The sequence below is a fragment of the Myotis lucifugus genome, unplaced genomic scaffold (assembly GCF_000147115.1).
Source record: "Myotis lucifugus unplaced genomic scaffold, Myoluc2.0 scaffold_63, whole genome shotgun sequence".
NCBI classification, from domain to species: domain Eukaryota; kingdom Metazoa; phylum Chordata; class Mammalia; order Chiroptera; family Vespertilionidae; genus Myotis; species Myotis lucifugus.
In genome coordinates, this window is record NW_005871111.1 from 4,140,961 (window position 1) to 4,162,434 (window position 21,474).

General features: G+C 41.7%; 2 protein-coding genes across 6 annotated transcripts in view; both read left to right on the plus strand.

Annotated features, from left to right (window-relative positions):
* Positions 1-20,179, plus strand: part of DNAJC6 (DnaJ heat shock protein family (Hsp40) member C6) — a 125,722-nt gene extending 105,543 nt beyond the window's left edge. For 3 of the 5 annotated variants that reach the window (XM_023754676.1, XM_023754678.1, XM_023754677.1), the window contains 6 exons: positions 4,858-4,932; positions 5,939-6,058; positions 11,857-12,120; positions 14,939-15,081; positions 16,854-17,030; positions 17,893-20,179. In XM_023754676.1, the coding sequence (XP_023610444.1) occupies positions 4,858-4,932; positions 5,939-6,058; positions 11,857-12,120; positions 14,939-15,081; positions 16,854-17,030; positions 17,893-17,994 (881 nt within the window). In that variant the 3' untranslated portion in view covers positions 17,995-20,179. The remainder of the gene's footprint in view (positions 1-4,857; positions 4,933-5,938; positions 6,059-11,856; positions 12,121-14,938; positions 15,082-16,853; positions 17,031-17,892) is intronic. The other 2 variants (XM_006089787.3, XM_006089785.3) reach the window with 1 other exon arrangement.
* A 1,094-nt stretch (positions 20,180-21,273) lies between these two features.
* LEPROT overlaps positions 21,274-21,474 on the plus strand; it is a 14,621-nt gene continuing 14,420 nt past the window's right edge. Inside the window, exon 1 of the mRNA XM_006089783.3 lies at positions 21,274-21,331. Within this exon, the coding sequence (XP_006089845.1) occupies positions 21,316-21,331 (16 nt within the window). The 5' untranslated portion in view covers positions 21,274-21,315. The remainder of the gene's footprint in view (positions 21,332-21,474) is intronic.

The following is a 21,474-nucleotide window of genomic DNA, read 5'->3' on the forward strand; positions in this document are numbered from 1 at the left end:
ATATAAGAAGCAACCAATGAATGCATAAATAAGTGCAACAACGAAATCAATGTTTTTTTCTCTTTCTCTCCTTTCCTCTCTCTATCTAAATAAATCAATTAAAAAAAGAAAATTTAAAATTATATATGTGGCCCACATTATATATTTACTAGAGGCCTGATGCACAAAATCCGTGCAAGAGTAGGCCTTCCTTCCCTCGGCTGCCAGTACCGGCTTCCCTCTGGCACCCGGGACCTGGGCTTCCCTTGCAGCCCCGGCTTCATCTGGAAGATTGTCCAGCCTAATTAGCATATTATGCTTTTATTATTATAGACTAGAGGCCCGGTGCACGAAATTCGTGCACTGGGGGATGGGGTTCCCTCAGCCAAGCCTGCCCCTCAGTTCGGGAGCCCTCAGTGGATGTCCTACTGATGGCCACAGTCTGGTAGCAGAGGCTCAGTGCAGCCGTCCCCATGTGTGTGTGTTTGTGTGTGTGTGTGTGTGTCTGTCTGCTGGGGGCCTGCCCCCAGCCCCGCCACATAGGCTCTGAGAAGTTGCTGTGTGTAGTTGCTGTGTGTGTGTGTCCACTGGTGGTCTGCTCCCAATCACATTGGAAGCTCAGAGTAGGCGCTGTGTGTGTGTGTGTGTGTGTGTGTGTGTGTGTGTGTCTGCTGGGGGCCTACCCCCAGCCACACCCTGAAGGCTTCGAGCAGGCGCCCCTCTCTGTTGATCTCTCAGGCTCCTGGCCTCCACTGCATGTTGTACTCTCCCTTGAGCTGTGGCCAGGGTGGGGCGCCCTTTCCTGCTGTGGGATCCCCAGGGCTACCCAGGGACAGGCGCACAGGGGGGCTGGCTGCAGGCCACCCTATCCTGCTGTGGGATCGCATGAGCGATCCCATGGGCAGGCAGGTGCACACAGGGGCTGGCTGCAGGCCGCCCTTTCCTGCTCTGTGATCCCTGCAGCGACCCAGGGGCTGGCTAGAGGCCGCCCTTTCCTGCTCCATGATCTCTGGGGCGATCCCACGGTCAGGCGCACAGAGGGGCTGGCTAGAGGCCACTCTTTCCTGCTCAGGGATCTCAGCAGTGACTCAGGGGCAGGTGCACACAGGGGCTGGCTGCAGGCCGCCCTTTCCTGCTCTGTGATCCCTGCAGCGACCCAGGGGCTGGCTAGAGGCCGCCCTTTCCTGATCCATGATCTCTGGGGCGATCCCACGGGCAGGGGCACACAGGGGCTGGCTGCAGGCCGCCCTTTCCTGCTCCGTGATCGCCGCAGCGATCCCACGGGCAGGCGCACACAGGGGCTGGCTGCAGGCCGCCCTTTCCTGCTGTGGGATCTCCGGTTGCTCATCCCTGGCGGGAGGGCCTGTTGCGGGCGTGACTGCTGGCTGAAGGACAGCAGTCCCCGCCAGTGCCGGGGGATCTCCTGAGGGAGAGCCAGTTGGGGGCCTGGCCAGTGGCAGACCGCTGGGGTCACGCCTGCCAGCCCTCGGTCGGGTTGCACAGGGGTTGCCAGCCATCAGGGTCACAGATAGCAGGCCCAGATGGCGGCGGGGCAGGCAGAATAGCACTGTCCCATCCTGCCTGCAGTATGCAAATTAGCCGCCATCTTTGTTGGCGGTTAACCGCCATCTTGACTGGCAGTTAATTTGCATACCGCTCTGATTAGCCAATGGGAAGGGTAGCGGTCGTACACTAATTACCATTTTTCTCTTTTATTAGATAGGATTATTTTAGAGACTTAGGTTGTGTGGCAAGAATAGTGATCACATCCATTTGTAAGTGCAAAACAGATTAAAATGGGAGCTCTTCAATGAAGGACAAATGGCTTTGAGGTAGAGAATTGTGTCTCATTCTTGATGTTGAAGGCTATTGAACATTATTGGCCTCAACCTAGAAAACGAAGTATTGTTCAAGGCACCCTGAGCTTGTCTGGAGAATGCAGTCCAGTCATCAGCTTGACTTCATGGAAGTTAGGCCAATGCAAAAGGAAGATGCGTTATGCAACATAGGTCAGACTGTAACTTGACTGAAATAGGAATCAGTCTAGGAGTAACCTTTATGGGTGATTTCCAATTAGTCTTAAATCTCAAACTATTTGAGGTGGGTCCACAGGACAACACACAAGAAATGCACCTCTCACCCTTGTGTAGTGCCCACCTAAGAGAATCTCCTGATTGGAAGTTGGTTTCCCTGGGGAGAAAGATGCAGGGATGGAGGTTAAAGCTGTTGTTTTTGCTTACTTACTTAAAATGTAAGTCACATCATTGCTCAAAATAGCTCCCTATTTCACTTAGCATGGGAGCCAAAGTCTTCCTCAAAATGGCCTACCTAGGCCCTATGTCCCCTAGCACCCCAGTGACCTCATTTTCTATTCTCTCCTTCTTGCTCTCTTCATTCCAGCCATACTGGCCTACTTGCTGTTGCACTGGCTGTCCCCTCATCCCCAGACATCACATAGCTAACTCCTTCACCTCTTTGATCTTTGCTCAACTGTCACCTTCTCAAAGGTGTCTACTCTGACTGCTCCGTTTCACATCCCAACTCATCCCCCCCCCACCCTTACTACAGTTTCCTTTCCATGGTACCTATCAACTTCATTATATTTAATAGTGTACTTACATGTTATGTCTATCTCTCCCACCAAGGCAGGGATTTTTGTTTGTTTGCTCATTAATGCTTCCCTAGCGTTTAGAAGAATTATTGGCACACAGTGGGTGCTTTCTATCTATCTTTCTATTGAATATGTAAATATAAAATGAATTAACTCATTTTTTCCTATCTATGCTTCTTTGATGCACCATGATAGAATTAATAAGGTTATATATTTTCCTGATTTGGGTACTTTGAATTTATTATTTTCACAAGAGTTCTACCTTTTATGTCCCAGGGGTGTGGATGTTTATACTTCAGCATGGCAGTTCTGGATCTGGTTCTCTGTTTCTTTTGAGCTGGTTAGGACATGTTATTACCCAATGTAGGTGAGTTAGCACCCCTTTGTTCTGTAGCCATTTTTGTCTGTGTCTTGCCAGTGAGTGAAAAGAATTTACCACTCTCCTTGCTTGGAAATCAATGATCATTCCATCTGTAGTACATCATTTGCATATTCTTCGTATAGGATAACATATATGTGAGACTCAGATGTCAGATTGGGCGGTCAGAATTGCTCCTCTCTAGAATTCCCTATCTGAGCAAAAGGCACCTATTCCCATTCTTTTACCCAGCCGTTCAAGCTGGAAACCTGGAGTCATTTTCCTAATTTCTACAAGGCACCACCAATCTCTTCTGAAAATCAAGAAATATTACCTTTGAGCTCTACAAATGTTTATTGAACATCTACTCTAAAGAGAATAAGCACTAGAGCATAGTGTTAGAAGAAAAAATAAACAAATAACTATAATGAAAGACAAGATGGAGAATAAAAGTATTAAGTAATTACCTTTTAATTTATATATTTCCATCTCCAACAGATTTTAAGTTTATTGAAAATAGGCAATGTGTCTTTTAGTTATCTGTTCCCTGGCATGATGCCTTGCGTAAGGATTTTTGGGTTTGATTAGTAATAAAGTTGAAATTCTGACACCCAGTTCTACATCCTAGTTGGATGTAACACTAAGATCAGAGTGTAAAGGAAGTCAGACAGCAAGGGTTGGCAAAATGGTCTAATTTCCACCTCAGTTTTCAGGGATTACTGTGGAATAAGAATAGAAAGGAAAGAACTGTAATTGCTGATAATGGCATGTTCTTTTTAACTTAGTGATGGGAAGGTAGAAGACATCTTCATTTATACTAAGCAAACAAGAAAATATAAGACTTCGTAATGCTAATCTTGGTGATTTCATGATTCTTTTGGTGGTGGTGATGGTGGTAGTGGTGGTGGTGTGGTCATGGTGATGAATGAGGGTATGTATTAAATCCAACTTGCAATGTTTAGTATTTGCATTTTACTCACTGATTTTATGGACAGAACTTAGAGGTACCTTAGAAAGAAATTCTTATGACATCCTGTTTCTTATTTGGATTTTATAGATTCAGAAAAAACTTAGTACCAATGTGTATACATTGTATACACATGATTCTCTTTAGCTAAACATTTTTAAATTCTACATTTGGAATTTTTAGAGGTGCTAGGGGGTCTATTTTAAGTGGGAGCTGTAAGGAGTTTGTTTTGAGTGACAATAGATACAACTCCATGAGCATGGTGGATGGCATATAGTCAGTGCCTAATATGTGCTCTGAAAGACTGATTATTCTCAATTCATGTCACAGCAAAGAAGAAAACAAAAGTTCAGTTCTAAATTGATCATGCCTCTCATACGCTTGCTCATGCCAACTGAAGACAAATTGAGTTTGTTTTTTTCATCTTTTCTTATTGCCCACTGACTTCCAGATAACTATAGAAGTGGGACACACATTGATGAATCAGGTAGTTCCTGCCTTCAAGGAACTCACAATTTAGTGAAGACAGACATGCACAGTTATATTTCAAAGTGTGTGGTGGATATGGAGGTAAAATAAAATTGAGCCAAAGAAGGGACAGAGATAAACAATATGCTAAAAAATGTAATGTACACACATTTTTGCTGCCATTATTAATTCCAGTGGGTTAAATATGAAAAAAAAATCAGTTGAGCTATCAGCTGTTAAACTGTGTATACATTTTGGAGGATACTTATATGGCTTTTACCAACCCTCATGGAAGTCACCAAGGAGGAATGCACAAATTATCAAGTGCTGCAAAACGTGTTGAGAGCTCAGGATCCCTTGGGACTTTGGGAGGCCATGCAGATCTCATGAATGGCATAGCACTTTCCTACATGAACTTAGAAAGGCAGGTTCTGAGCTGTCATTTCTTAATTATTTTTTTCTCCTAATTTTTAGCTTCGAGTACACCTGCTGTGAATATTCAGCCAGATGTTTCAGGAGGTTGGGACTGGCAGACTAAACCAGGTAAAGGTCAGCAGGCTATACATATGCATATGTAACCAATTGCTAAAGCATGACTGTTCACCCAGAATGAAGTGAGTACTTACAGAGTATTATAGCCCACCTATGTAATTTGTGTTGATCTTTCCTAAAGAATTATATTCTTGTGGAACTTTCCCATTGCATTTGATGACATGGTAATGACATGATAACATGTATTACATGTTATTTTACTTTTCCTAGTCTCATTTGCTGAATGTCTGTTTTGATGCTAGAATTTGACAGATCTGGGTATATATCTAACTCGGCCACTTAGAAGTTCTTGGAATTTTTTTTTACAAGTCTGAATCTCAGTTTTGTTATCTGCAAAGTGGGATCCATAATTCTTGTCCCACATAGTTGTATAGTTTAAGTGAAATAACTTATTTGAAAATTTCTAGTGCAGAGTAGCTGCTAAATAATTTGGATGGTCTTCCTTCTTCACAAAGGTGTGATTTCATAAATAAGTTGTCTTTCTCATGGCGAGATGGTGTTTATTGAGAGCCAACTTGTGTGATTGCATTCACAGCACTGTGCAAGCTACACGCACACACACACACACACACACACACACACACACACACACACAATGTGCTTATCATGGCAACTTTCTGAAGCAGTTCCTGTTTCTTAACAAACGAGAAAATGTTGAAACTCAGAGAAGTGAAACAATGTGCACAAGGCCACTCATTCATTAAATAGCAGAGACAGAATTCAGATCCAGGCCTGACTACAAATCTCATAAAAAGAATGAAGTCAGATGACAGGAAAGGTAAACACTGGACATAATAGTTCACAGGTGTGGCCAGGAAACAACATATATGCCTTTTTTGTGCCCTGTCTCTGCTCCAGGACACTATTCACTTAAGTTCAGAAAAACAAGGTCTACCAACTTCTAACATATTTCCAAATCCTGTCCTAATTTACCCTTAGAGACAAAATTCAGAATTTAGCCTTAGACAACTAACTCATTTTCAATTATCTTATTCCTTTTCAGGAGGTTTTGGAATGGGAAGCAAGTCAGCTGCCACCAGCCCCACCGGATCCTCACATGGAACTCCCACCCATCAAAACAAACCCCAGACTCTGGATCCTTTTGCTGACCTTGGGACACTAGGTATAAACTTAACAGGTTAAGAAATTTACTTATGGCTACAAAACCTCAAATCTAAATCTTTAGTGTTATAATAAGCTGGTACCTAAAATGTTGTATATTCTTAAGGATATCCACTCTAAACCCGAGATTGGCTTTAAACACATACGCAAAAAGTAGGCTTTAAGTAGTCAGCCCACTAACTAACCCCTATTAATCCATTTTGGATTAGTAGGATGAATAAAGTTAGAATTTCTAGGAGCCTCTGACAACAGAGTTTGCCGTAAAAGTAGCAAGAGTGTAGGGAAACGTGAGCGGTGAGACTGGTCAGGTAGATTTGAGCCCCCTGGGGCCAGCTGTGCATAGGTCTTCTTGTGATGTTACCAGTGAGGTCCTCACACTTCTCGCCATCAACTACATACAAAAAATAGACTCTCTCTATAGTATTTTCAAAGTGGTTTTCATCGTGTGCTCATTGTTATTAGAGGATACGTGTTACATGAGCAAGTAATTTTGGAAACACTGGGTTCGGTGGACTTCGATGACTGCAAAAAACTTCTGGGAATAAATGGTCATAGTGATGCTTCCCAAAAGGTATACAGTTTGAAGTATTCTCAAACTATTTCACCAAGAAAGCATTTTTTGTAAGGAATAGTTCATTGGATGTTCTGAAGCCTTGTCTCCCTCCCTTTTCCTTCCTCCTCTGGCAGTGCAGAGCTGTTAAACAAGGGTGGATGGGCCGGGACACGAAGGTTTAAATTAGCCAGGTGGATAGTTCAGGTTCTCAGAAAGCCCTGGGGTATTTAGAGCCAAATTGTCTGCAGGAAATGAGAGCATGCTACCATTTTGACAGTAATTGGATCAGATTCTTGACCTTTCCTTATATATGTGTTAGAATTCTTTTAAGAATTCTCAAAATTATTTTCCCTTCTTTGTATCCTAATGTAAGCTTAAAAAATTTAAATAACAACATCAGGTGAAATTCTACCTCAAATCAAACATCACTGGCTGTTCATTTTTTTCCCCATTTATTCATTTCACAACTATTTAGTAAGTGTCTTCAATATGCGAATACTGTTTTAATAAAAACCAACCAACCAAAAACAACAATAACAAAATTTCTGTTTTCTAAAGTTTATATTCTAGAAAAGTAAATAAATAGTAAGTGAATAAATATATAATATAATAACTGTTTACTGGGGGATTTACTTTGTGCCAGGCACTATTTTAAGTGCTTTACATATATAAATTTATTTAATCTTCCCAATAATCTTTTGAAGTAGAGGCTATTATAATCCTCCTTTTTGGATAAAGAGTGGCCATTATAGGAGGTTCTTTTTTAAATCCAACATTATGTCTTGCATTTAGCTCTCACGTCCTTTTAGATACTGTTAATCTGGAATCATTCCTCAACCTTTCTTTGCCTTTTATGACATTGAAACTTGAAGGGCACAGGCCAATTAAGCAAGTCTCAATTTGTTAACTTTAATCACATGCTTAAGGTGATGTCTGCCAGTTTCCTTCATTATAAAATTATAATTTTCCTCTTTGTAATTAATGAGTAATATGGGGGAAATAATTTGAGGCTATCCTATTTGAGATAATCCTATTAGATAAGATTATATTCTCCACCTGACTTTTACCTACCCATTTTAGCATTCATTAATGATTCTTTCCTAAAGTAGTCATTGTTATGATACTTGCAAAATTGTGATTTTTCTGATTCTTTCTTTCTTTCTACATTTATTAATTGGCATTTTACTGTAAAGAAAAATTTTTTTTCTTTTTTCCCTCTCTCTTTCTCCCTTTCTCCCTCCTTCTCCCTCACATCAGAATGGACTAATGGATTTTTTTGATTCAGTGAGTTATCATTCATTACTGTCATTATTTCCTTTAATGTTCACATTGTCCCAAATTTGATTTGTTAAAGCCCCTTTGCTCTGGCTTCTATGCCCTTTTCACTAGATTCCATGAGAACTTAATTTCTTTATAGTACAACAAGATATTCCAGGCTTGTCCTGACCTTTTTATACCCTAGTTCTGGAATCAGTCATTCTCCAAAGTATCTTCACTCCCTTTCGTGGGGAATGGTATTTAGAAACCAAAATCTTTACACTAAGTATGTTTATTGGTACTAAGTGGGTGTCATTCTCTATCTTTCAGTAGATACAGGAGATGAATGGATATGCATATATAGACTTCCACCCGGTTCCACAGGGTTCTTCCTTGTCTTCCCCTATTGTATATGTTTATCTTATTTTTCCCTGGATCGAAATATTAATAGTCAGATAACAAAAATAGTTTTGAATAGCTACACACATATCACTGTAACAAATCTACTAGGAGGAGTTCAAGAGTTCTCTGCCAATTTTGAAATGTAGTAATTTTTACAACTGCTGGAGAGATTGGTCTCCCAAATTTCTCCCTCTTTCTAGTCACATAACTTAGGAAAGTTAAGTAACTTTCCTAAAGCCACACAATGAACAAGTGTATGTGCAAGGGTTATAAGCTAGAATTTTTGACTCCTAGATAATCACTTTAGAGTAAAAATTATAATTCCAAAGTATATACCTGCAAGTTATTTATTTATTTATTTTTGTTAATCTTCACCCGTAGATAATTTTTTCCATGGATTTTTTTTTATAGAGAGTGGAAGGGAGGGAGGAGATAGAAAGAAACATGAGAAACACATCGATTGGTTGCCTCCTGAACATGCCCTTACTGGGGCCAGGGATGGAGCTTGCAACTGAGGTATGTGCCCTTGACCAGAATCGAACCTGTGACCCTTCAGTCCTTGGGCCAAGGCTCTAACCACTGAGAAAACTGGCTAGAGCTATACCTGCAATCTAGAAAATACAAAAAACAGTGTTCTTCTCTTTAAGGTATTTGCACATTTAACAATTCTGATACAAGTTCCTCACGTAGATGTTTACTTAGATGTTTTGATTTAATTGATATGGCTGTGGTTTGGGAATAAGGAGTTAAAAAAGCTCCCCAGGTGATTCTAATGCACAACTAAGGCTGTCAGCCATGCTTTAGCTTTTAATAAGGATAGCAGTGGCCTCTGGGTTTTGCTGCTTCAGTAGCATTAAAACGTACAATTGTTGAACATGGGTAGAAATATTCTGGAAGGGTAGACATTAGAAAGTCCCACCCTGTTGATAAGCCCCTTGAGAGCAGGGTCAACATCAGCCTTTTTACCACTGTATCTGCAGCCTGGCATGTAGATGTTCAACAGTGTTTCAGAAATGAATGTACAAATGACAATGTTATGGGAATATGGAAGGCTTTAAAAATTCTTCAGGCTTGTCCATATTTCCTGGATTTCACACACACACACACACACACACACACACACACACACACACTCTCTCTCTAGAGGCCTGGTGCATGAATTCGTGCATGGGTGGGGTCCCTCGATCTGGTTGGCAATCTGGGCGATTGGGGCCGTCTCACCCAGTCCTGATCGGGCCGCGGGGTGGGGGGGAGGGAGGGACCACGGGAGGTTGGCTGGCTGCAGGAGGTTGGCTGTGGGAGCGCACTGACAACCAGGGGCAGCTCCTGCGTTGAGCATCTTCCCCCTGATTGTCAGTGAGCATCATAGCTACCACCCGGTTGTCTGGTCGTCTGGTCGTCTGGTCATCCAATCATAATGGTTGCTTAGGCTTTTATAAAAGACTAGGAGCCCAGCGCACAATTTGAAATCACAAGGCGCCGCCCACCCTCGAGTCGCCTGTCCGGCCTTGCCTCCCTCCCCAGGCCCTGCAGCAGCTGAGGCCACTGCCGGTCTGGCCCTGCCTCCCTCTCCGGCCCTTGAAGCAGCCACAGCCGCTGCTGATCAGGCCCTCCCCCAGCGCAGGCGCGCAGAGGCCCCTGCTGCCCCGCCCCAACGCTGCCCGCGTGCAACCTCCTCCTGTCCAATTGACCCGTTATGGCGTCCCAGTTATTAGCATATTTCTATATTTTATATATATAGATAGTAAGCATCCCTGAAATATAAAATGAAATCTCAGTGTAGAATGAATGCCCAGCCTAAGGTGTGTATTATGTTGATGTCCTGTGGGCAGGTGGGCCCAAGGGCTCATGAAGAGATGCTTCATGCTCTGAGTTACAGTCTGAGAGGGGCCAATCCCAAGCTTCAGAGTATATGCCCTGTCATGACCTTTCCTATTACCTAGTATTTATTGAGCCCTTATCATGTACTAGTGTGTGCTCGCTATTGCTGGGCATATGCACTTCCATTATGTTATAATGTATAATGCCTCTTGATTCAAGATTTTTGAAATACTTTCATACAGCCATTGGGTCTTTACAGTATACCTGTGATGTATATGTAATTCTGCTTTACAGATGAGGGGTCTGAGGCTAAAAGAGGTGAAGTTTTTCACGGAGCTTCAGAAGTGAAAGGATGCTCTATAGATTGTTTTAGGCTCTGTTCCTAGTGCCCAGCGCAGGATCCAGCACAAAAAACACTGATGAATGAATATATGAATGAATAAATAAATGCATGCATGCAAGATTGAATGGGTGAATGAGAGACAGAGCTGAGACTCCAATTCAGATTGACCCCAAGTCCAGTGACCATAATACAATATTCCCAGTGGGGAAAGAAGGAGGAATCCCAGATCATAATAGAGGGAAAATGTCTTTAGAAAGAAGAAAGAGTGAATTATAGTGAAAAGCTCAGAAATTTGGGGAGGAATTAGGGATTTGGGTGCAGCCAATAAACATGACATTTGAAGGTAGGATGTGTGTGATCAATTCCCAACCCCGTTAACTACCTGTGTGATTATGAGTACATTAGTAAACCTTTTTGAGGCTTGCTTTCCTCATCTTTAATGCAGGACCAATGATACTATCTATCTCCTAAGAGTGTTGCATAGACCGAAGGCAATAATATACATAAACATATTTTGTAAACTCTAAAGAGCTCTGAAATGTTAGTTATTTTATTGTCATGGTTACGTTGGGTTTGGTGCATGAAAGGGTCCCAAGAGATCACAACTACAACTGGCAGTTTCTCATTTTACCTCTTTAAACACAAGCCACAACTGGTCTTTCTATTTTAGAAACAGCCCAGCATGTATTCAGTGAATACTTTTAAGTTAGGGGATTATGGAATCAGGATTCTACTTAAATTCCTGGCACAAAATAATATCATGTTTAAAAGGTTGAATAAGATCCTTTGTTCTGTTCAAAGTTGGCTGTGTTTACTCTCCTGCAATGAAATCCAAGTAATGTGAAATTGAAACCTACTCATGAAATTTCAAAACATATTTGTTTACTCTTGAGCATTAACCACGCTTGTACTTATAACAAATAATGATTAATCCTGATCGTCGAAGTTTAAATAGCACCTTAATGAGTGAACATATTTTGTTTTATTTCCTGTTCTTATTATTTGGTAATCTTTAGTCCAGTCAAGAAATAGAATCTGCTTTGAAGATGGGATGGAGGAGAGGAAGGCACAGTGGGGAGAGCCAGGGCTCTTCTGGCGTGGAGTCAAAGGCTTGGATTCAAATCTCTGTTCTTTCGCTTGCTGGTTGTATGACTCTGAGAAAATCAGTTAACTGCTCTGAGCAGTTTATTCATCTAAAGAAAAGATGGGGCTATTAATACATACCTAAAAATGTCATTGTGGGGATTAAAGGAAATACATACCTGCTTTTTTTTTTTTTAAGTATTAGGAAGGTTAATAGTGCTATTAGTCAAAGCAGTTTCCACTAAAGCTATTGCAAACAATAACTCAGGACACAAGAGTTAAAGGCTACTCAAAACAGCATTACCTTATTTACCCCCCACCCCCACTTTTTTTTCTATAGGTAGTTCTTCATTTGCCAGCAAACCCACCACACCAACTGGACTGGGTGGGGGATTTCCACCTCTCAGCTCACCACAGAAAGCTTCTCCCCAACCTATGGGTGGAGGGTGGCAGCAGGGAAGTGGCTACAACTGGCAGCAGACACAGTCTAAGCCACAGCCCAGCATGCCGCACTCCTCTCCCCAGAACCGGCCCAACTACAACGTGAGCTTCTCAGCCATGCCTGGGGTCCAGAATGAACGTGGGAAAGGATCGACTAACTTGGGTAAGGATGATGGTATGGAGCGTGGCTGTAGCATGGCCTGTGTTGTCATACTACCTGGATGGATGTATGTCCTAAGAAGGAGACAGAACATAATTCCAATGATTTCTGAGGCAATCGTACAGTTGTAGAGACACAACATGACCCCTGCCTCCAACTCTGTGCCTAGAGTACCTGGGTTTACCATGCTCTGAACGCTTTATCATTTTATGACTGTTGCTTCACTTGTCTGTTTCTCCCCACACTGAGACCAGATGTGTGTATGTTTACCATGTTATCACTAGCGCATAGCATAGCACTTGGCACACCATACGCACTAAATCATGGGTGGGGAACCTTTTTTCTGCCAAGGGCCATTTGGATATTTATAACACCATTCACGGGCCATACAAAATTATCAACTTAAAAATTAGCCTGCTATATTTGGCCAAACATTTAATTAACTCACCCCTAATGCCTTGGCATGGCCAGACCAAATGATTTCAAGGGCCTTATATGGCATGGGGGCCAGGCATTTCCCTCCGCTGCACTAAATGAATATCGAGTGAACGAGTGGAGGGGTGGGTGGACCTTGAAGCTGTTGTTCCTTCGAAAGAAGGGGTAGAAGAGAAAGATTGGGAACTTCTTAAGCACTGTGTTCACATTTGCCCTTGGGTCCTGGTTACAGTGAATCTGTCTTAGACACTGAGTCTTATGCTGCAGAAGCGGATGTTCCTGAGGCCATTGGGTTTCCTGTGATGGTTTTCCCTCTCTTCTGAGAACACAATATGGGCCAACAGCTAAGGCTCTAGGATACGCTGGATGGGCTTCTTTTTATTTTTAACTTTTGAATGGGATTGTTGCTGAGTAAAAATATTTTGCATAGCAGGGGTGGTTAAACTTGAGTTTGTTAGAAGGCCTGGTATGATACATTTTGCATTCCAGTTGATCTGATCATGCCCAGGAATTAAATATATAGGGACATGATGAGGAAATAGGTCTTTCCCTCTACGGAATCCACGGAGAGAAATTCTACTTTTCCTAGTAGCAGTAACTAACATTTATTGAGTACTTACTTACATTGTGTCAATTGCCATTCTAAACAGTTTTCGTGGATTATTTCATATAATCTTCAAAACTAACCCTATGTTGTAGGTGAGGAATCTGTGACAGAGATCAATAAAGTAATTTTTTAAATTCATACAACTTGTAAGTGACAGAGCTAAGATTTGGTCCCAAGTGATCTGGCCCCAGAAAGTCTGCTCTTAACTGCCACACTCTACTGGTCATGACGTAGGTGCCTTCTCACAACACTAACGTGATAGGGATTCTTTTATTGGGAATAGGTGACATTACATTTGTTCTTTGGAGAGCGGTGGATATTCTTTGGACAATTCCACGAGTCTTGTGGCTTCCTTCCCATTTTTATTTTGAGTAGATGTGTGGTGAGCGTCTTCATCAGCAAATATTTATGGAGCATCTTCAGTGTAGAAAACACTGTGGATACAGTAGTGAACAGGACAGGCAAAATCCCTAGTCAATGTGTACATGTGTGAATGTGTGTATAGAGCGCCTTACAGTATGGAGATGGCAAATGGGTTTCAATTTGGACACCAACTTTGGTTGAAGCGCATTGATGGCATGGACTGTTGTGTTTTGGTTCTTTTTTAAAAATATATATTTTTATTGATTTTAGAGAGGAAGGGAGAGTGAGAGAGATAGAAACATCAATGATGAGAGAGAATCATTGATCGGCTGCCTCCTGCAAGCCCCCTACTGGGGATCGAATCCGCAACCTGGGCATATGCCCTTGTCTGGAATTGAACCCAGGACCCTTCAGTCCACAGGCCGATGCTCTATCCACTGAGTCAAACCAGCTAAGGCTCTGTTTTGTTTTAATTTAATAAATATTTAAATAGCCAGGTACTGTTCTAAGCACTTTAAAATGCTAACATCAATTCTCACACAACCCTATGAGGTAAGTAGTACAGACTGTACAGATGAGGTAAGGCATGGAGATAAGTAACTTGTCTCAAGGTAACATTACCGAAGTAGCAGAGCTGTGTAATTGAGACCCCAGAGAGTCTGTCTCCAGAGCAGGGGTCCTCAAACTACGGCCTGCGGGCCACATGCGGCCTGCCGAAAACATTTATCCGGCCCACCGGGTGTTTTTGCCGCCGCTGCCTGTCCTGCTTAGCAACTGACTCGTCCCGGGCCCGCAGTGTGCATGTGTGGAATGTCTGAGGGACAGTGAACTGGCCCCCTGTTTAAAAAGTTTGAGGACCTCTGCTCCAGAGTCTCTGCACCACCAGCTAGGCTGCCTCTCCAAATAGAATGAGAATGATTGAGGCCCAACCAGACTTGTAGAAAAAGACCACTATGATGGACTAAAACTGTCAGCTGGGTATAGGAGGGAGAGTGGTGGCATGCATAGATTTCAAGCACCAAGACCCAGACTTCGTGCCATCATAGATAATAACGAGTTGTATGACTAGGAGAGAGCATGGGGGAGAATCAGTATTACCCTCATCTATATATAGATGGTACAGTGGAAACAGAATTATGGAATTGGATTTAGTCTAATGATCTAGCCTCAAGTCCTAGCTTTGTCATGGACATGGCATATGATTCTGGAAAAAATCTCTTCAGTTCCCTGGACTTCATTTTCCTCATCTATAAAATGAGCATGGGAGTCTTATACTCTACCCACAGGATAAATGTGAGTATTAAGGGGATTTATGCATGCGAAAGCAACTTGAAGATTCTAAGTGTTATGAGACAATGGTCTGATACTTTGTTTAAGGGTAAAAACTATAATGATTTTTTTTTAATTATATTGCAGAAGGGAAACAAAAAGCAGCTGACTTTGAAGACCTACTTTCTGGTCAAGGCTTCAATGCACACAAAGACAAAAAGGGGCCTCGAACAATAGCCGAGATGAGAAAGGAAGAAATGGCTAAGGAAATGGATCCTGAGAAATTAAAGGTGAGTCCCTGGCCCAGTGTGATTATCCTGTATGACAAGGTCATGTGTGTGGAGCTATCAGGTTCCTAGTCCTCAGCTTCCGCAGTGCTTTCCTCCACTTTTAGCCAGAGCCATTCTGCTTTTATCTGTTTCTGATTCTGGAAGTCTAAGAAGATTTGACTTGGAGAAAAAGAATGTTTCTCCATTTTTTTTTAAAAGTTTGAAAACCAGTTCTTCTAACTGCTTTATTTCACAGATGATGAAACAGATGATAGTTCATAGATGAGGATATTGTGTGGACAGGGGGACCCAGGTTAGCTTGGAAACAAAAGAGTGGTTATGTTGGTGAGTTGTGTAAGGTAGTGGAAGAACTTATAAACATCAAGAGAATAAGAATACCCTTCATAGAGGGAGAGGTCCAGTTCCTATGTGACAAAATACTACATATGCTGCCACTATAACAAACTGGAAGATGAGGGTCCAATCTGTTACTGCTTCAAAGGACTAGTACAGCCAGTCAATCATTTGGAAAAAATATAACACATTTCTAGACAGATTTGAACAGTTGTTGAGGATGTATATTTAGATTCTTGGATACGTGTTTAAGTACAGTAGAAAATCCTTTGTTGTATTTGCTTTTCTCTTCACATAACATCACAGAAGCTTTATGTTCCTTCCCAAAAGTTTGTGCTCCATCTTGATAACTTTTGTTCATTAGGCAAACTGACAATCTCCTGTAAAAGAAAGTCATGTCTGTCTTTTAAACCATACTTGGTTTTATAGTTGGTACAGGGTATGTATTCATTTAGGAGAGTAGCCATCATTAACTTTGACTAAACCATTCATTCAATGAAAAGTATGCTCTGAGCTCCTGCCATGTGCTCAGTGCTGATGCACTGTTATGAACCCACTTTCTTAATCACCTCATTTATTCAAAATATGAAGATCCAAGCTATGAATAGTTTGAATGAACGTCTAAATGGATGAATTCATTTGACAAGCCTTTTTAAAAACATATATTTCTATTGATTTCAGAGAGGAAGAAAGAGGGAGAGAGTGATAGAATCATCAGTGATGAGAGAGAATCCTTGTTCGGCTGCCTCCTGCATGCCCCACAATGGAGATCAAGACCTCAACCTGGGCATTTGCCCTGATGGGAATTGAACCATGACCTCCTGCTTCACAGGTTGATGCTCAACCGGCCAGGCTTACCAAACCTTTTTGAGCGCTATTCTGTGCCAGGAGAGTTCTTTGGTTTCTGAGAAACAGTGTTATGTAAGAAATAGTACCTTTCCTCAAACAGCTCTGCCTCATGGCAGGGAAGGACAAACACACAGACAATTACAATGAAGTGTGGCACATATGATAGAAACATATTTAAGGGAGTAGCCTGGAGAAATTCTTTCTTTTTTTCAAGGGGCATTTATTTTATATTAGTTTGCCGGACACTGTACCAGGCAGAATAGGATAGCAGAGACCAAAATAGACATGGTGTATGTCCCCATGGAGTGTATACTTTAGGAATGAATAATTCACTCTGGGGTGGGGCAGAGAGGAAGGAATTCAGACTCTCAAAGGGGAACAGTATGAAATTCCTCAGCAGGCTTTTGAAGGATGATGAAGAGTTAACCAGAAAGAGAAGGCAGGAAGTGGAGGTGGAAAAGCTTTCCAGGTAGAGGAAGCAGCATGGAGTAGCAGGGGGCCTCAGGTACTTTGATGTTGCTGGAGCAGGAGGGATTCCCGAGAGTCCCAATAGAGACCTTCTGAATTTCTTAATTCCCCTGCATTTACAGATTCTGGAATGGATTGAAGGCAAAGAGAGAAATATCAGAGCACTTCTCTCCACGATGCACACTGTGCTGTGGGCTGGGGAGACCAAGTGGAAGCCAGTCAGCATGGCAGACCTGGTAACGCCAGAGCAGGTGAAGAAGGTGTACAGGCGAGCTGTGCTGGTGGTGCATCCAGACAAAGTGAGCATAACCTACCCTATTGTATTGCCTGTTTGCTCCTTATTTCATTAATTTATAAACATGTATTAAAACAGCATACCTTCTTTTTTAAAAAATATTCCTTTTATTAATTTCAGAGAGAGGAAGGGAGAGCTGAGAGAGAGAAACATCAATGATGAGAGAGAATCATTGACCGGCTGCCTCCTGCACACCCCACACTGGAGACCGAGCCCATAACCTGGGTATATGCCCTGACTGGAATTGAACCATGACCTCCTTCCTGGTTCATGGGTCGATGCACAACCACTGAGCCACACCAGCTGGGCAAAACTACAGACTTTCAATTTTCTGGTTATTAGGCCATTTATATGATAAAATAAAGTTCATGGGCTAAAATCCAGTATTTAAAAAAACTTTATAAAGTGGATAAAAAAATCAAACTACATATTACAAATAATGGAATGGGGGCTTTCCTTACAGAGGCATATCACCAGTGACTAAAGTTTAGGATCTCCAAGAACTGAGCTATTTTAAGAAATGGGAAATGGGAGTTTAGAAATACAATCAATTGGAGATAGACTGTCATAATCCTTTGTCATTTGGTAGATAATTCTGGAAAACTTCTGGAGAATAGAGAATAATCTTTTGCTGCCCAATAAGTTCTCTGTTATCTACTCATTGACCTACCATATGTGAATTTCTAGGGAGAAGGCATTCTGTGGAGGTCATAGTAATGAGGGGCACATAGATTGGGCTGTAAGAGGAGAAATGGCTTCATAGAAAAACATTTCAATAGCATAGAGCCCACATATTAGCAGTGAAAATTTAATATAAATAAAATTCTGGTCTGTTGTATCTAATGTGTGTTTTGTTTATTCTATAGGCTACTGGGCAACCCTATGAACAATATGCAAAGATGATTTTCATGGAGCTCAATGATGCCTGGTCTGAATTTGAAAATCAAGGCCCAAAGCCCTTGTATTAATTTATGAGCTTTTCCATCTCTGCTGCAGACCTGTGCTAATGCTTAGTGTATGTCAGTTCTGAGGTTTTCAAAGATGAACCAAAAACTCCAGTAACATGTATCCAGTACTAAACTGTTAAATTACTCGTGAATTACTTCCTCATTGATAAGGAATGTGGATGTTTGTTTTCTCAAGTCCTCACCATAAAAGGTCCAAAGCAGGAGAGGACTTTTTAGTCAGCTGACCTTGCAGAGTTACAACATTCCAGCCTGCCCTTTGAGGAACCTACTCAGCATATTGTGGGGAAACGGAAAACAGAGGCCACCAGAAGCATAACACCCATCTCATTGTCTGGGAATAGGATTAATGAGCAGAAGTCATGATAACAGGATTACATGAAGGATTTTAACTAATGGTTTTTAGATTTTCTTGGAAAGATATTATTTGTGCAACGGCTTTAGACTCCAGGAATACAACCACCGAGTTTTTTGTTTTTGTTTTTTTTTAACGGACATTGACTATGGTCTTTAACATAACACTGTATACTTTGGGTCAAGAGGACTAACAGATGCAAGTGAACTTGAATTGTGGGAAGTGATTATACTACAATCCAGTGATGACCACAAACTCTTAAAATTAGTGGAAATGTTGGATAAAGAAAATAGCCACTCTGTAAAAATTTTTAATCCTGGTCAGAAAGGTAGGCTGCTACCTTCCTATCCCTTTAGAAAACTGGTTGCTTAATGAAAGAAATCTTAATACCATAACAACAACTCAACCTGATTTGAAAGAAACTTCTAATATTGCCCTTCGGCTTAATGCTCTTCCCTTTGCTTAGCCGAGAACATGTTCTTAGCTTGTCCTGAAGCAGTTTGGCACATTCACAAGTTATCAGGACCGATCCCTAGAGTGGACTGAATGCCCTCTAGGTTTGTGAGTGGTTGTGGTGCGAGCGTAGAAGACAACACTGAACACTCGTAACCAGACAGGTACAGTTGCAGCGAGGACGCTGGGCTGATCTTCAGACCCAGTCAGATGGCTTGTCAAGATTTTTAGGTTCCTCTCCCCAGTTGGTAAACTGAATTCCTTGGATTATCAGTGGGGTTTATTGTTTTAAAAGTTGTTGGGGATCCACAGGAACAGCATTCACACAGGGACATCTGTGAAAGCAAAGCAAGAATGAAACCTTTACAGACTTTAAATGGGTTGGATTTCAGTTCACTGTTTTGGCTGTTTGTGGTTTTAAGAGGTAAGCAGTTGTTATCCTGTGACTGTAGTAGATCTCTTTGGTGGACACATAGACAGTGCGCATAGTATATATATGCAAAGCAGATGGGCAAAAAGATTCCCACGATAATATTGTGAAAAGCTTTCAAAAATTGTTTTCCAAGACAATCATTTTTTTTCTATTTTAATTTTCATGTGGCAAACTGTACCAGAGAAGCAGCATGTCAAAATGCTTTATGTTCCAACTTAGAAAAAAGAAAAAAATGCTTTATGTTCCATGTAGAACTTTTTTTTCCTTTTTTTGTTAAAAGGATTTGTTTTCTATTTTACTTTTTACTGACAATGTGAAACTCGCAAAAAAATGTTCTTTTAAAATATACAGCTATAAACTGTTCAAGGCAACCATAACAAACTAGGTGTTATTTATTAACATATTATAAAATAATGTTTGATCCAGTATGTGCTTGTCTTATTTAAAATTGGAATGTGAGACATGTTGCTGTGACTTGGTTTTATTCTCATTCACATTTGTAGATATTGTGTGAGCTACAGTATATAATGGTAATAATTAAAAGGATATGTGAATGCCACCTACATTTTGAAATGATAGAACTATATTAGCTTTGTATCATGTTTGGGTAATTCATCACTGTTCACAGTTTAAAACATCATTAAACATTATGTAATTAGCAATGAGAAAGAATCTTACCTAACTTAATTTTGGGTTCCCCCATCTCTTTTCCAAATATGTTATAACTCTGGAGCCCTATTTATCTTAAAACCCTTAACATATGCAGACCAACAGATTTTTGCATTCCTTTTAAATATCTGGTTGTGACAGAGCTTCTTGTTGGTCAAATTCGCCGTTTCATTCATTCATATTTATTGTAATATATTTTTGTTTTGTAAATATGTTACACACAACAAAATGTGATTGGTTTAAAATATTTGTAATGTATATTAAAAGGCTCAAAAATATATTTGTAGAAATCTGTTATTTTGCACTCATAGGAAAATAATGACAGGCTTGAATTATACCTTCTGACATGATTTGCATTTTTAAAAAGTTACGGGCAAAGAATATGGAAAGCATAGAACACATTTGTACCAAAATGTAATCTGACAGGATTTCTGCATTTATACTCTAACCACCCCAACTGCCACCCTTGCCCCATGGCACACTCAGTTTGATCATGCTACGTGAATACTATGTTTCAAAAAGAATCAGCATAGAAATCCTGGTCTTCTAGCTAGAATATTAATGGGTTTCAAAGCTTCATTTGCATGCTAAAGCAGAGGGATTGATTCTGGGAGTTTTAATAAGTGTACCTTCCATCTATGAGGAGACATGGGAGGAACGAGGAAAATAAACAAACAGGTAATTAAACATGTGTTGCGACTATAGTATGCTCAGTATACAGTTTTGAAAAAGTAAACCGAGCAGGAACCTGAAAGGTGGTGGGGGTGAGAATCTGTACTTCTCAGGTAGCCAGGGAAACCCTGGGTTCCCATGAAACCCTTTATCTTTAAGTTTTGTTGAAAATTAAGCAAACGCAATCAAAGAGGGGCAGGGCCCTACAAAATGGCCCTCTGGGGAGGGCTCAGGTCCTAGAGCAGTGATGGTGAACCTTCTGAGCTCGGCGTGTCAGCATTTTGAAAAACCCTAACGTAACTCTGGTGCCGCCGTGTCACATATAGAAATTTTTTGATATTTGCAACCATAGTAAAACAAAGATTTATATTTTTGATATTTATTTTATATATTTAAATGCCATTTAACAAAGAAAAATCAACCCAAAAAATGAGTTTGCGTGTCACCTCTGACACGCATGTCATAGGTTCGCCATCACTGTTAGGAGATAGATCACGGTGCACGGTGGGGGTTACCGGGAGCTAGTGGCTTTGCAGGGATGGCCCAGGATGTGGATCAGGAGGCAGGCGCCGAGCTCCGTGAGATGGGGGAGGAGCTAGGCGAGGTGGGGGCGGAGTTACGGGCGTAACGGGGCGGGGCTCTACGTGGCGGGGCGGGCTCGGCCCGCGGTACCGCCCCTGGCCGGGCGTGGGCGGGGCTGTGGCTGGAAACCGGAAGCAGCCGCGGCCCCAGCTCGGGAGACATGGCGGGCATTAAAGGTACATCCGCGGCCGTGGCCGCGGCCCGCCGGTCCTGTGTAAACTTGAAGCTGTGCTTTCAGCGCGTGGGCGGGGAGCGGCCTCCCCCAGACCCGCCGCGCACCCCGCCTCTGCGGGTGGGGAATGCCCGCGCCCACCCCCCT